The sequence below is a fragment of the Ceratotherium simum genome, chromosome 1, assembly GCF_057802395.1.
Source record: "Ceratotherium simum simum isolate JZ-2026a chromosome 1, ASM5780239v1, whole genome shotgun sequence".
In the NCBI taxonomy this organism is placed as follows: domain Eukaryota; kingdom Metazoa; phylum Chordata; class Mammalia; order Perissodactyla; family Rhinocerotidae; genus Ceratotherium; species Ceratotherium simum.
Genome location: NC_141900.1, coordinates 4,591,811 through 4,608,313, shown reverse-complemented (window position 1 = coordinate 4,608,313; position 16,503 = coordinate 4,591,811). Strand labels below are relative to the sequence as shown.

Genomic DNA, 16,503 nt, shown 5'->3' with positions numbered 1-16,503 from the left:
AAAATATTTATTGAGCATCTGCCAAGCGCCAGGCACAGGCTAGGCACTGGGGCTAGAGTCGTGAACAAAGGAGACAAAACCCCCTGCCTCTGAGATGCTAGCATCCCAGTGTAGGAACACAGCCAGCAGAAGCCATGGGAGCAACTAGTCAGCATGGCAGAGGGGATGTGAAGGAATACAAGGCAGAAATGGGGGAGCAGTGCCAGCGGTTTGAGGGGAAAGTTTACAACCTGATTCAGGGTTTTCAGGGAAGTGTACCCCAGGCAGAGGGAACTGCAAGTGTCAAGGCCCTGAGGTGAGTTCAAGGGGCCAGCACAGTGGGAAAAGAGCACAAAGGGAGGGCCTCGGGAGGGACGTTGGGGAGGTGACGGCCACCCAAAGGGCAGGACCTTGCAACCCGCCTCCTTTAGGACGTTGGCATTTGATCTGAACGAGATTGGGAGACATTGGACGGTGCAAAGCAGAGAAGTGATGCGCTCTGATGATGCTTGAGAAGCATCACTCTGGCTACTGAGCTGAGAACAGAGCCGAGGGGAGGAGAAGTAGAGTCAGGAGGCTATCAAAATGACCAGGTGGGATGGGATAGAGGTTTGGATCAGAGGAACTGGTGGAGGTGACACAATATGGCCAGGTTCTGGAACCATCTGGAAGGTAGAACTGACAGAATTTGCTAACAGGGGGAAAAAAAAAAAGGTCAGCAAGTGTGCTAAGGTTTTCGGCCCTAGCAACTGAAGAACAGGACTCCACCCAAGGGAAACGCTGGGTGAAAAAATCAGGAGTTGCTTTTAAACATGCTGCACTGGGAGGCGTGTTTGACATCTAAGAGATATGGAGAGGGCACCTGCGTATACAAGCCTGTTGCTCGGGGAGGGCTAGGTTGGGAAGGGACCTTGAGAAGTTGCCAAGATATAAGTGGCATTTGTCAGACTATAAAAGGATCTGACAAGATTGCCAGCATGTGAGCACAGATAGAGAAGAGAACACGTCTGGAGACTGAGTCTGAGGCTGTCTAACACGTGGAGGAACCAGGAATGGAGACAGAGATGGTACAGCGGGAAGCCCCAGAGAGAGCGGGTCCTGGAAGCCAAGAGAAATGTGACTCAGGAGGGAGTTGTTGTCTGTGTTGATGCCAAATGGGGACCAAAGGAGGTGAGAAGCAAGGCTTCAGCCATGTGCAGGGCCCAGGACTTTGGCTGGAGCTCTGTCTGATGCCTGGGGAGGGTCTGGGACGGGATGGTTGACTCAGGCCAGGTTCTTTGTTTTCAATTTTGCGATAGGATTCAGGGACACACAGGCATTTCCTTCCTCCTCCACATTCCTCCTGCCTACTCGCTCCTTAGAAGTCCGTAACACCTGGGAGACACAGCCTCCTCCAGCTTCCCCCTCACTCACTGCCCCTAAAGACAGGCACATAGACCCCATTGGTCATTGAATATGACCGTAGGAAAGCAGAAGGAAAAAGATGGCAAGGAACACAGGCGGTTCACTTGCAAGGTGGGAGGATGTCCTGGTCTTGTCCCAGGTCTCCAGCCCACGTGTCCATTTCTCATAATGCACATAGAAGCCCCTTCGACCTTCACTCACGACTCTTCATTCCTGAGTGTGGAGCTCTCCACACCTTCCCCAATTCTCCCACCTGAACATTTCACAGGCCCTATATTCCCCTTCTTCCGTGGAGGCCTCTCTTCTCGGTGCACAGGTGCACAGATACATCCAGGTCAAAACTACATGTACAAATGAGGAGCCAGCTCCTTTTGAGAATGTAAATAAAACCCATCACACTGGGGCTCTGCCCATTTCCCTCATAGGAAAGAACCTCTAGTTCATAAGTTGTAACTACATGCAAATTACATTTAATTCTACACATTTATAATATTCCTCCAATCCAATATAATATGGATTTTATTGTTAAATTTAACAACATAATAATTTTGACATATAAGCGGTTGTAGAGAAGGAAAGTACACTCCTCTCCCCAGTAGCAAGGACACTGGAAGGAAAGTTCCAGCTTCCTTCATCACAGGCACACCGGGCTCCGTGCAAGAAGTGTCAAGTACAAAGGTAGACCTTTGGGGACAGGGTAAGACCACCACGTGCAAAGTCACCCACGTCAGACTCCTCTGGCTAGAACAGATCTGTAATCACCCAGGAACTGGTCACTAAGTGTATTCAGCCTGCTTTGCAGATGCAACGTTGCCCGCACATGGGCTCAAAGGTCTAGATTTGGGGAGGTGGTAGGAAGTCCCAAGTTCAGCTTGAGTTCCAGCCAGATACTCTAATTCAGCTTATCCTAGAAATGTAGAGACTCACTGGGTACTTGCCGTCACTTTTTAAATATAATTTGCGATCCTTATTTAGCTCCTTATTGCTATTTTCTACTGTTTAGAACATTGAGTGGATGAGGGCAAGAGGCTGACACCCTGAACTTTCATCATATCCACTCAATTGGCTGAGAATTTCACTTTCAGTGGAATTCTGTGTTGGCATTGAGACAACTTAATGTTAGAATATTTATTTAGATAGTGAAAAACTAAAAATAGCCTTGTGCCTTTTGCCTGCCTCTGTCGGGCACAGGGCACTTCACATCCCACTGCCTGGGAAAGACTGACATTTCTAAAAGCCTCACACTCCTGAAGCCCTTGAATCACAGACCCATCCTAGAAACTTTGCATGCTGAGATTAGCACCATTCTATTTTTGTCACCAAAGAAACTTCTGCTCTTTGTCAAAACTGGCCTGTTATCAGCTAGAACTGTTGGCAATCATATAACAATTTGAACTATAAATATAGTCTTTGAGGCAGTTGTTTCGAAAGCTGGAGTCTCCTGCCTGTTTTAGTATTGTGAACTTCACTCAGGACTCACAAATCGTCTATCAGGTTTTTTTATATATATCCACATTTAACACCTGACAAAGATCTGCACAACCTGGAAATAAGAATTTGATGGTCTAAATAAATCAATGTACATATGACAAACTACAGGGGCTGCAAAGACGATTATCTCTACAGACCCCACGAGCTTCCTGGTCACACACACCCCTCCTCCAGGCCCGATGAAAGATTTACAGCTCTCACTCCCTCCTCACATTTTCAGAGGCGAGGGTTCTGCACCCTCACCATATTGTAGGAGGTTAGCACGACTTTCTCTGGTCTCTCTCGGCATCATCTTTCTCTCTACTTGCTGAGATAATCCAACATTCACTGGACATATGAGTAGGTGGAGTTACTGTTCCACAAAAGCAATGAGCTGTATTCAGACCTGGACCAGAAGAAACGTAGGACCTCACTCCACTGTTGGAAAAATGTCGCCATTGTCCAGGCTTCCCAAGCAGGTCAGACCTGCCGGTGGCCCAGTGGGCTTTCACCCCAGGGCAAGGGAGTAGGCCTCAGGTAAAAGTCACATTCTCAGACCCAACTTCAGTTGGAGACCCTGCGTGGGCACTCATTGGGTCCTTATCCAATTAATAAAAAGGAGACTGACACACTGGTTCCCATTCAGCCATCAGTTCTTGGTACTTGCCAGTGTGTTCCATTAGTCAGAACCTGTGATGGGCTGGCAAATGTTTAACAACTGGATCTCTGGTAAAAAATATCTTATTTGTAGCATTTGCCAATTTCCATGGTGTAAATGCTCCCATTGTGGCCTGGTTCAAGTTACCAACACGACATCACTGAACATAGAATTGGGAAGAGATGCACAGTAGCACACGACTATACTTTATTTCCATAGAGATACAACAGATGTAAATAATTTCAAGAGGAGAGACAATAGTAAAACCTACTAAAATAATTAAGAGGTGACGAGTCTTGAGAATTTATTACCTGTGTTTTTAACATAACTTGTTTAATCATATATTTATATAATTTGATTTTTAATGATGTCTATGTTTAAATACCAGTTTGAAAAATTTCTGCAAATTTAACAGTCAGCTCTCACTAACCAGTGCTAGTCACCCCAGCACACCACCGGGAGAACCCAAGAGGGAGGATGGGTGGGCACTCTTTCTGTGGGCCTAACTTCTCACATGACTGCACACAACACAGTTGCTTTGGTTTTAAGGACCAAGCTAACAAGCTAGAATCACAAGACTGCCTTACATGGGCCAATTAATGAACATGAAATTCTCTGAAACATCAAAGACAACAAACCTGGTAGTAGTCATGCACCAAAGGGACCCCTTGTAGAGCAGATAAAATGAGAGGCCTTATCCGGCCTTGCTTGCAACTCAGAGAGGCACACAGGATGTCCTTGGTCAAGGAAGGGTTTTCTGCCAGAGGAAACACACAGAGAAGTCATCAGTAAACCATCCTCTCCCCAACTAGCCGCTCTCACCAGTCATTTCTGAAAGATTCAAAATGATGAAAATTCATAAATATTCCTTAAATCATCAACACGAACATTCAGAATATGAAGGAAAAGCTATACCTTTTGAGTTCCAAATGTTATTAATTAAATCCTTTGTTTTTCTGGGCCTAACTGAATGTACAGAAATTGATACCCCTCCTCCACCTCCCCACACCGGCCCCCCTTCCTGTACCCCTCAGGCAAGGTACCCATTCACCCCAGTTTGCCCAGGACAGTCTTGGTTTTCACCTATTGTCCCAGAGCAGTGATGAACAGTGCCCTCTTCATTCTCAGAAGTGCCCCAGTTTGAAGGATGAATTATACACACAATCGATTTGAGGCCCCCCCATCCTCCACACCTTGCAGGTCATATCCTGGAGCCAACTGTGACTCTCTTCTCCCTCACTCCTCGCAGCCCACTGATCCCTCCGCCTGCTCAATGACACCTCCCAATAGCTTTGATTCTGTGCCTCTGCCCAGCACTCACCAGGTCACACCCAGGATATTGCCCAGCTCCTAACAGCTCCGTCCCCTAGTTCCCAGAGAAAAACTGCGGTCCTGTTTCTTACCTTATTTCCCCCAGAGAAAAACTGCGGTCCTGTTTCTTACATTATTTCCCCCAGAGAAAAACTGCAGTCCTGTTTCTTACATTATTATGTTGTTTCTCCAAAGTTATTTAAAAAAACTGTTTTGAACTATATACATAGAGTACATAGAATATACGCAAAGTCACGCTTTTCAGAAGCATACCACTTGGACACCTCATTTGTTTATATTTTCTCATTAATCTTGCTACTTCTCTGATTTGGAAAACAGGTCTCCTATTGTAAAAAAAAACGTAAACTGTGTCTCTTAAGTAATCTCTTATTAAAATGCAAAATGAAAGACGTAAGGTATTACTCAACATCACCTTATTTATCGTTGAGGATAAATGGATCCTCTGTTTTGGGGGAAGACATAGCAACATGTTTAGGAATTATGTTTCAAAACCTCAAAGAGCACAGAATGCACCATTAGAAAGACTAACTTATCTTGTGACTTTAGGCAAGGACTATTGTGAGCCTTCTTTTCCTAGATGTAAAATGAGAACGTGGACTAGATGGTGACTGCAAGATTAGGTCAGGGATAACACGGTTACAGGAGGAAGTGCTGGGCTGTCAGGAGATCTGGCCTGCATCTGCCTGTGTCTGACGGCCCGCCCTCAAGGCCAGAAAGATGCAGGCCCTCCTCAGGCCTCTGCACTTGCACTCCCCTGGGGCCCCTCACGCTGCCCTGCACATCCGGCTCCATGCCCTGGCTCTTCCTACCCGCAATTGTCACTCTTCTTGGCTTTTGGACACATCAGACCCCCTGCTCTGGCTTTCCAGACCCATCCCTCTCTCTGGACTCCTCACTCGGCTCCTGTCAGCCCCACAGACCCCCGTGGGCTCCTCCACTGGAGAGGGGCTGACTTCTGCACTCTAAGATCCTGGGCAACTCGCTCTCAGTCTCTGGGCCTCAATTTGCCAGTTTCAGAAACCAGAAGGTCGAAGTAGATGACCACTGAGGTTCCTTCTGGTTCTATGAGCCCATCAAGCTACAAGCCCTGTCCTCACATGGTCATTTCTAACGTATGTCAAGTATTAGATCCAGAGGAGAAAAATTACAGCTTTCCTCATACTGTTACCAAACTTAGCTCTATGACATGCAAATAACTACTTTATTTTCAATAGTAATAGTAACAGATCTGACTGCTATTCCCTCTGGGTGATGGAAGAGGAGCCATTTGCCCATTTTGGTCCATTCCACCCCAAATCTTTCTTGGCTGGCACCTATACTCTTTCTGGGCCTGTCACCGCCCTCCTATTCTATAGAATGGAGTGACAGTTTAATAAGGAAAGTGGAGTGATAGTTTAAATGTTACTGAGTCATGCCTGAGTATGACATGCTTGAGTTTTCTTGAAATGAAATAGAAAAATCCAAAATTAATTTTGTGACTAATGTAATTTCCAGTATGCGATATTAATTGAGCAGCTGCAACACAGAATGGCAAAATAAATATAAATTCAGGTATTAATGGATGTTTAATTCATTTAAAAGCCATTACATTAGCTGACTGTGAAATCTCAAAGTAATCATGCCTTCCACATTTTGCCCAAGCGAACTTGCACGTGCTGAAAACGTGTTGACCGTCCTAAGGTGAATTTAGATATGTAATGATTTATATTTGACAGTATTGCCAATGTTCATAACATCTCCAATTGGAAATAGAGATTTTCTTTAAAAAAAAAAAACACAAAAACAAAATACAAAAAACAAAAAAACACTGAAACCTACGTGCCAATGGGTTTCATTTATGTCAACAGATGTCTCACTGCCTCCCTCCTTTTTCATGTTTCTTAGCCTAAAAGATTAACCAATTCTTGGCTTTAAAGAAACTTTTGCATTCTGAAAAAGAGGTGAGTGAGCAGATTAGAACTCAGTTTGGGTTAATACTAAATTACCGATTTTCACTGGTAAACAGCTCTTTTGTAAGCTAAGTGATTTTCCCATGGAACATCACCCAATTTTAGCTTTTTCCTAGCAGTTAGTACCAGATTTATCTTATTTTGAATTTGTTTTAAAAAGTATTTGACATTCTAGTTCTGCACAAGGCTTGCTTCTCCTTCCCTCCACTCCCAGGCAGGGGCAGGTCTGCACTCCTTGCTCCCAGTCTCTGCTGCCCATGCTCACCAGTTACCCACCCAGGGTCCCCGTGACCCGCCCTGTGATGGTGAACGAGGGCGTGCCTCCATTGTGCCCCCCTGGGCAAGCCAGACTCTGCTCTCCACAGTGTCCTCCAGCCCCACACACTTGCTCAGGAACCCCAAGAGCTCCCAGAGAGCACATATCACCCATCTTTGGTCGTGTATGGCCAAACATTCCCACCGGGACAGTCAGCATAAAGTCCCAAAGATTGCACATATAGGGATCCCAGTGGATGGAGACATGAGCACTAAGGGCTCCTGGCATTCATTCATTCATTCATTCAACAAACGTCCATCAGCATCTCCTAAGCTCCAATCCCCATAAACTGGGTTTACAATGATCAAGACAGGCAGTCACGAGGACACACACGTGTTTACCATCAGTGCAGCGCACAGCCATAAGGGCCATAATACAGAGGTCAGGCTGCCACTGGAGGCAGATTGGGTAGGCCAAGAAAAGTTTTCCAGAGGAAAAAATACCTTATCTAAGAATAATAATCTAATATTAATAATCTAAATAATATTAATCATCTGAGAATAGGTCAGGGGGAGGTAGGAGAGTGAGAATGTGGTATCAGATGAACCTAGGTCAAAGGAGCGATGCAGGGCCAGCCATGGCTGGGCTCCACGCACAGATTTAGGGTTAAGGGCCACTCAGCCGACCTCTAGCTCCTCTCTTTTCCTCTCAGTCTGATCAGACCCCCCTTTGGCTTCCCCATTTCTCCTCTCTGCTCTTCCTCTCCTGGGCTCAGGTCCATCTGCCCAGCACCCACTGCCATCAGCACTCTCAAGGCCCACAGGCCCTGACAGCACCAAGAGGGCTCTGTGCAGCTGCAGTCAGGAGACTGTGCCGTAGGACGCGGCAACACGTGTACACGTGTGAAATTACTTAAGCAGCACTGGTCTAACCCATGGACTCAGAAATGCTCTGAGACCTCATACTTACATATTAGAGGAAGTTCTAAAATAATCTAGTGACCCTATAAGGCATCTCATGGCACTTTCCTCCAACAATGGCTTGAAAAGGAGATTTCACTGAAATATGTAGCAACAGATTTGACAAGTAGGATCTTAGCAGACAAATTAATTCATTTACAACACAAATATTTAGTTACCCGTTATTAGAGACAATACAGCATATGATATTATGGACACAGAATTCAAAAAGCGACAGATCTTGCTCTCAGTGAGGCCACAGACTGCTGCAGGAAAAGGGTACCAAAACACTAACACATAAGCAGTAAGTGCCAGGGCTATAGAGCAAGTATCCTGGGGATTCAGGTTACTGCATGGATCACTCAGCACACATAGGTGGAATGCATCTTCTGTGCCAGGCACTAGATATGCACAGAGGATTAGGACATGGATGCTGCCTTCAAGGAATATTCACTCTGGTTTAGGAGGGAGATCTTAAAAATAAGAGCGTTAATACTGAATTTCACAGAGGTCTGCTCAAGGTCATTGCCAGCAAAGAAGATGGCGGCAGTCTTTCGGAAGAGATGCCCCAGCTCCGGGCCATGGAGTGTGGCTGGAGTTTAGGTCAGGGAGATGGAGAAGCACATTCCATGAGCAGAGACACAGAGACCGAAAGCCCAGCCCAGAGGCAGGGAGGGGGCTGTTCACTTTGGCTGGAGAAGAGTGGCAGTGGTGGGAAGGAGGTGGGGACAGGGGCAAGCACCTCAGGGCCTTGGAAGCCAGGCTGAGAAGGCTATGTTTTATTCTAAAAGAAACTCAGGGACAAGCTACCCATTGTGCTGGCAGCTGTGCCCTGAAAACTGGCACAGGGCAATTAGCAGCACTTCTTACATAGCAGCCCACCTGCAAAGATGATGAGCGCACGCAGAACCAGCATCTTCACTTTCTGCAGAGCCGCGATGGCTTCCGGGGGCTTCAAAGGCTGCCAGGAGACCTGACACATTTCAACAACACTTAGGGGAAAAACAGACAAGGCATTAACGGGCAAAAGTATGCAAGCCGTGTGCGTCACTTCACATTCTTCCTCACAAGAATAAGTCGTAACACACGTGTAAGAACTATCCTCCCTGCTCAACAACTTACTCCACCGGAGAACACAGATAACATAGTCTAGACCTCCAGAACACATTAGGTCTCCTGTTTTAGTTCAAAGCCAATAAATCTGATATTTTCTTTCTCTTCTTGTCTTGGTCCATTCTCAGATGCAAAGGTAAATGATGAAAGGGTGTCAAAAAAGAGAAACAAAGGAGAAAGCCAATGTAAAGAACTCTCATGGTTGACTATTTGTGTATGGAGAACTAACTTTAACAGATGAATTAGTATATAAGTAAGATTTTTATCTTTAAACAAATTCCTAGAGAGTTGTAGCATGTGTGCATGTGCATGTGTGTTGTGTACGTGTGCACATGTTTGTGTGTAGGTATGGACATATATGTACGGACATATATGTACATGTGTGTTGCTCTTTATGGAGTCCACTTGGAAGGTATTGGAGTAAAAACATCCAGAACAATCTTTTAATAAGCTTTCCTTGCTCAGAGTTACGCCATTATGCCACTGATGAAAGGGGAGAGTAATTCACAGCTTTACCTCTTATTTTTTAACCCAAAATGGCTTTTGTTCCATTCTTAGATGAGTTTATATTCTTTCTATGACTCAAAACCATCCTCAAACAACAGACACAACTGAGCATATAAATAACATGATCTGTGAAGCACTTCTAAAAGAAGAATTAAAATATATATATTTATTTCTTTTTTTTACTGTAAGCCACATCAATTGATTAAGGGTACAGCTGCCCGAGGAAATTCCCTGAAAAGGAATATCTTGAGATATTGGAGATTGGAGACATTTAAAAAAACCACACAAGGATCTTGTCTTCTCAACGTGCATCCCTTTCGAAATCTCGGCATGTTGAATCATCCACTCCTGTGCTGTGCTGCTGGGACAGACACAGCAACATCACAAGTCTGAGAAAATGCCACACTCCGAGAACGCTCCACAACCCTGTGACAACCCAACGCACAGCTTCTAGGGAGCACAGCAAAGTTTTAATTTTTTATGCAATTCAATATTTTTACAGCTTGTTGTTTTAAATTTACTTTCCCCAGAGGAAGAATGAAAGTTTCTGAAAAAAATGTTTAACTTTTTGTTCTGCTGTGGTGTTGACAGGGCGATAGAACAGCACAGAATAATCCTGCTCAAGTAAACACACCTAACGGGCTTAGTACAGCCACCTCCCTAGGCAAATGTGAGTTTTCTCCAATTAGAATATTGTTTTTCTGTTGTTGAGAATGCAACCAGTCCTTAAAGAATGCAGTTATCCTATGTTAATATAAAAATTTCAGCTTGGTGGTGCTGTGTGTACATATCAAGACAAAAGTAAGTTTAATAATTAAATTCACTTTCAGACTGGGGTGCTGAAATTCTTGAGGTGACGAAAACTGTGGTTTCTTTAGTTACAGTAGTTAATCATAGATTAAAGAGATTCTGAAGCCGTTTGAAAATTTTGAAGGTAAGACAGAATTATACAAAATCCTCTAGGGAAGCCAGATATCAGAGCAAAGGATTGCTCTAAACTAAACAACAAATAGAATAAAGTTATGTGTTTAATTATAATAAAAATATAGTTGAACTGGAAAATAATTTGGGGGCAGGAAATAGTTATTACTGAATTGTGTTTTAGTGCCACAGAAGGACAAACTTGTACATAATTTTTATTGCTGTTCAGAAAAATAACATGATGGTGTGTCGAATCATTTCTTAATCACCATCTGGTGATATATATTTTGATAAATTGTGGTATTTTAATTATTATACTTTAGTTGTGCTGAAATTACTGTGGACCTGGAAGCAAAAGACTCATTATTTCATAGAGTCTCTTGGTACAGCCACCGATGGCTACTTCCAGTTCTGGCTTAGTAGATGCGTTTTATTGAGTATGACCCTGAACTGCCCCAAGTCTTGGTTTCTTAACCTCTAAAATAAGGAATGTGGTCAAACCAGCGCTTCGCAAACTATAGCATGCTTATTGGTCACCTGGCAGCCTTGTTAAATCACAGGCTTTGATTGGGCAGCTCTGGGGCAGGCTGGGGATGTGGCCTTCCTAAGCAGCTCTCAGGTGAGGCTGAGGCTGCTGGTCCCACATCCTCACATTGTGGAGCGAAGTGCTTGATAATCTCAAGGGCTTTGCAGGTGGGATACTGTATGTCCCCATCCACCCCTCTCGAGTGGACTTCATGGTCTATTTATCAGTGACCCTCGCAGTGTTGGGAAGGCTTCAGACATGAGGAAAGAAGAGATCTAGGAGACTGCCTTCTCTTTCTGACTTCCCAACTCCTCTTTAGTTTGCTTGCCTTATCTCTATGATGGATTTTGAGAATGGTAAATACCTTAAAAGCAGCACTCACTTTGAAATGGAATTTCGTGGTAGCTGGAGGTAACACAGACGGTGCACAGATAACCCCTGATGACATGCAGGTAAAAGAAGGGGCTGCTGAATGACACCCAACCAGGGGGAGGTGACAAACAGCCCAGAGGGTTCTCTGGGACAAAAAACGATGGATTCACCTCTGGGGCAACCAAGCTTCTCTTCCCTGTACAATTGCAGGTACTGAGGTGGGAGGCAGAAAAAATGAATTCTGCCCCAATTTGCTCCAGATATCTGACCTCTGCCACCAGAGAGTCTCAACTTTGAGAACCTTGGAGTAAACCTTCACAATATTCATGGAACTTTCTACTTATGGGGGTTTTGTTGTCATTGTTGTTGTTATTATTTTAATTTTAAACTAATGTTTTTGCCTAGATGTCTGTTATTTAATTAATATTTTTCACGTGGTAAACTCATATAAACTGCATATCTAAAGTTTATATTATTTTAGAATACTTACCATACCCCCGAAAGGTACCGCTGTTATCCCTGTTTGTACATAAACAAAGGGAGGCTCAGAAACTTTAAATGATTAGCCTAGATTCAGAAAATTAGTGACCAGTAGAGCCAAGACTCATATCAAAGTCAGGCTATTCTGACCTCAAACCCAGGACCAATGAGATTTTCTGTTTTGGACATTTTGTATCTTCCCCATTCAAGAAGTTGATGATAAAATGATACTGAAAACAAGCAGCAAGAATGGAAGCAATTTATCACTGAAGTGGAATGAATTCTCTACTTGTGCATGTAGAGACTGCAGGTGGTGACCACACCCGGCCAGTTCACACAGGATTAGTTTCCAGTCTTGGGACATGGTGCAAATTCCCTCCACGGAAAACTGAAAAAATCAGACGAACATTGGGATTGGAGGAAAATGAGGGTTGCCAGGACCACCTCCAGCTCAAATGAAAATTCAGAGCAAAGCTTTAAACACAGTGTAGCTTAGGATGCGAGGCAGTGAGGACATGAGGCTGGAAGCTCTGAAAGCCAGCATTCAAATCTCAAAGCAGCGACAGTTCTTTGTGGCAATAGATATCTATTTCACTATGCAAGCAAATCCTTCCAAGTTATAAAAATGATTGGATTCAAGGTGCAGCCCCGTAGCAGCAGAACTAACAGAAAATAGGTCAAGCTCTCTGGCAGATGAGTGAGGATCCAAAGGGCACCTCCAATCTCCCTGTAGGACTAAGAGAAAGGTAGGTACAGGCAGGGACCACAAACCACCCAAACCACAGAGAGGATGAACTTGGACAGCCGCAGCACCTCTGAGACCCCGCACACTTAGAGGCGCAAGTCTTCCAACCTAAGGCAGCAGATGACTTCCAGAGCGTGGCAAATAATAGGACTGCAGCTTCTAAGAACAGGGTGCCCTTGACCTACCATTCAGGGATGGGGAGAACAGTGCTTGCAGGTGGATCAACCACGTAGAGTTGGGTTGAATCTAAAGAGGGAAGAATCCAACAGCTGCCTGGACCTTTCCAGTAGCTAGTTACAACTGAAAGCACAATTTTCTGTGTGAAGGGAATGGCCTCATGTTCTTATCTGCACATCGGATAGTAGGACCCTTGGCTGCCAGAGTTTGTGAATAGAAAAATTGTTTATGTACCTAGTCTTGGGACAAGTGACTAGCATAAGAAGTTTTTACTTTTGAAAATAAAATAATGTATTTTGGAAAAATTTAGAATGAATTCAAATAGTATTTGAATGCCAAATAATGAATCAAATAGTGCAAAGACACAGGACTTGAATCACTCTACATGGAAGCCAACTTCAGAGCATCATGAAAGTTGAAGTCAAGAAGGACTACTTACCTGGTTCAATGTAATTCCTGCATGGTTCTATTTTACAGTTATGGTAGTGAGAAAAAAACAAAGTGAATTAGGTGTTTCATTACCTTTGATCTGTCAGTGGGACCTTTTGCCAATATTCAGTCAACGCAATTACTTCTTTCACATATCTCTCAAACCACGATAATGGGTTGAGGATGTAAGGAAGATCTGTCATCTCTTTCTTGGTCCTCTCTTCCTCTCCTGACGTGATATGCTTTCCAGGGGTTGCATTAATAAGAATCTCAAAAGCAGGCTGAAACAAAGTTCTTATGGAATTTATCCACTGGGAGTTGTTTCGGAGAAGCTCTTTCCTCAAGAGAGCTATTCTACTTAACACAATCTGGATTGCTTCTTCAAGTTGTTGATGAGTCACATTCTGAATCAAAGAGGTGTTGAAAAACAAAGCTTTACTCAAATCACCTCCATAGTCACTTTTCATTCCACTGGAGACCTCTACAACTGTTTTTATGGCTTTCAAAAGGTTATTTGGATGCTGAGCAAATGTCAGCAACAAATTAGAAACATTCCAGTCATCCTTCTCTAAGTGATTCCAAAGAGATTCTAAGATGAGGTCAATCACAATTCTCAAGTACATCCCTATTTCTGTGCTGTTTTGCGATATTATTTCATCCAAAAACAGGATCACTTCATTAGTTCTTTCCCACTTTGTATCTTGAGGGAAAATATGAGTGGAAATTGGGTCAGGATGTAAGAGGTCTATCTGGTTGGTGATGTTATTTATAGGAACTAAGCAATCCAGGATTTCTTCCCATGAGTTGACAGAATCCATAGAAAATATTTGAGTCCCATTATTAACTGCTGCCACAAGATGTTCCAAGGCTCCCAAATTGATTTTCACAGAAGTTAAAAATTCAGCAATATCTTCCAAAACATCAGAAAAGTCCTTGGACTGGTTCACATATGAGAATATGCTAGATGACATATTGAAAATATCAGAGTCTTGTGAAATATTACTAGGTTTGACCCCAATCATTCCAAAGGCCAAGTCAAGAAATGGCATCAACAAGTCATTTATATTTTCAAATATTAAATAATCTACTTTTTTCAAAGTAGTTATTTCGTTCACAACATTTCGAACACTTTGTTGCAAAATGGAATAAAGGGTGTCAAAGAATTTCATAGTGTCATTAGTTTTGGAGATGAAATGAGTTTCAAAAATAGTGGCCATCGTCCTCGAAACTTCCTTGGCTAGCTTAAAGAGTTTCACAGTGGAGTTCACCAATGTGGCAAGATCTCTCATTTCAGCACTGTCACTCACCAGCATGATCAGAGTATTGGACATTTCCAAGATGGGTTCCGGGACACGACTTTCTCCACCAGCTCTTGAAATAACACCAAGTAATCTCTTAGTAATTTGTAATGTTGCTCTGTTTCTTAGAGGGAATGAATTATTTATAAAGGAAAGCAAATCAGTTAAATTAGCAAGTATAACTTCTTTGAGTGTAGGATACAAGGTACGGAAGTCCTTATTAGGAGAGTTTATAAGGGTACCCATAAGACTTGCTATCTCTATTGAAGCTTCTTTCACAAGGTGAAGAGCTGACCGAAGATTGTGATTGAGTTTGAAGAGGTCCTCAGAACTATTCAGATGGAAAAGCAACTGACTCACCACAGTAAGAAACTCCAAATTATTTTCAGCCTTATTTTTCACTGAGATTTCCCCTAGAAAAGTATTAATTAAATCTCGCATGAACTTCAGTCCTCGATGATTATCAAAATAAAATTCTCCATTGTCTAATATAAATAAGCTTTTGATTAGATGATATATAGTCTCCTTTAAACTTGAAAAAATGCTCATCAATCTGTCTTCTTTCATGGCGGCAAGAAATTGATCCAGTTTCAGAATTTCTAGAATTTTATCCTTTGGGACAAAACTGTAAATACATCTTTTTAAATTTCATATTTAGCAACTGAAAGGTTAAAACATATAGTGACATTTTTGTTTTATAGTAGCAACATGGGAGGATAATACTGACTAAAAAATGACATGCTAAAATACATTCCAGATGAAAATTAATATTTTGTTGCCAAATAATGAAAAGAGTGGAGGAATTTCATGCTATTACAATGTCTCAAACCTAACCACTTAGCCACATACTTTTGCTTTTAGAAAGGAAAGAAATGTGAAGTGAATATAAAGTGATTCTCACTGCACGAGGTAACATCATTCTGAATGTTCAAAGTCCTAGCAGATCACTTAGACATTGGCAGCTCTGTTATGTGTCAGCTGGGCTAGGCTGAGTGACAGCCTGAGGATTCTTTTCTCATATGTCTCTGCTCTGCGTGGGCTATGCAGCTGATTCCCTCATGAGAGTGGAGCATGGAAGGAAATCAGTGGCCATTTTGTAGTATAAACATTAATCTAGGTGCTGCTGGGAAAGGATTTTGCAGATGTTATTAAAGTCTCTAATCAGTTAACTTTAAGATATTAAGATGGAATAGTGTCCTGGATGGGTCTGACTTAATCAGTTGGAAGGCCTTCAGAGTAGGCTTAGGACTTCCCTGACCTAGAGACCCCAAACAGCAGCTGGATATGCAACTGACTGCCACCTGTGGACAAGAGGCTCGTGCCTGTGGCATTCCAGCCTGCTTGGGAGCATCCCTTCCTGACAGCCAGCCCTACTGGCTTTGCACTTGCTTAGCCAGCCTCCAAAATTGTGGAAGCCAATTCCTTGTATGAAATCTTTGTTCTGGTTCTACTTCGTGGTTGAGCCCTGACTGATATAGACATCATAGAATAAATTGGAATTTCTCTCCAGTCGTTTCACTGGCAAGCTTCAAAAGACATAAAAAAAGATATATGAAAAAAAATAACGACTTTCAATTTTAACGTTTCCAAATATAAACATCATAGTAGATTAATTGGAATGAAAATATTTAAACTCCTCATTTGTGATTAGACAGTTAATCCATTAATTTAAATTATGAGCATGCTATATATGCATATACATATATAAAAACTAATTTTTCAGTTCCGTATAAAATAGAATTTCATATTTTCATAATCCACACATGTAAGAAAGCATAACATGTGATTAATTACTAGGCATTAGGTTTATATATATTTACTATTTAGATGACAATCATCAAAATTACTTTACCTTGATATTAAGACAAAAAGCACTTCAAAGATCATTCAAAGCTGTTAAGTCCAAGCGCTGTTATTGACATTTATAT

General features: G+C 42.6%; 1 protein-coding gene across 1 annotated transcript in view; it reads right to left on the bottom strand.

Moving 5' to 3' along the window:
- The window catches only part of ABCA13 (ATP binding cassette subfamily A member 13), a 420,155-nt gene that overhangs the window by 304,879 nt on the left and 98,773 nt on the right, over positions 1-16,503 (bottom strand). The window contains 3 exon segments of the mRNA XM_004438384.2: positions 4,150-4,268; positions 8,890-8,999; positions 13,371-15,200. Of these exon segments, the coding sequence (XP_004438441.2) occupies positions 4,150-4,268; positions 8,890-8,999; positions 13,371-15,200 (2,059 nt within the window).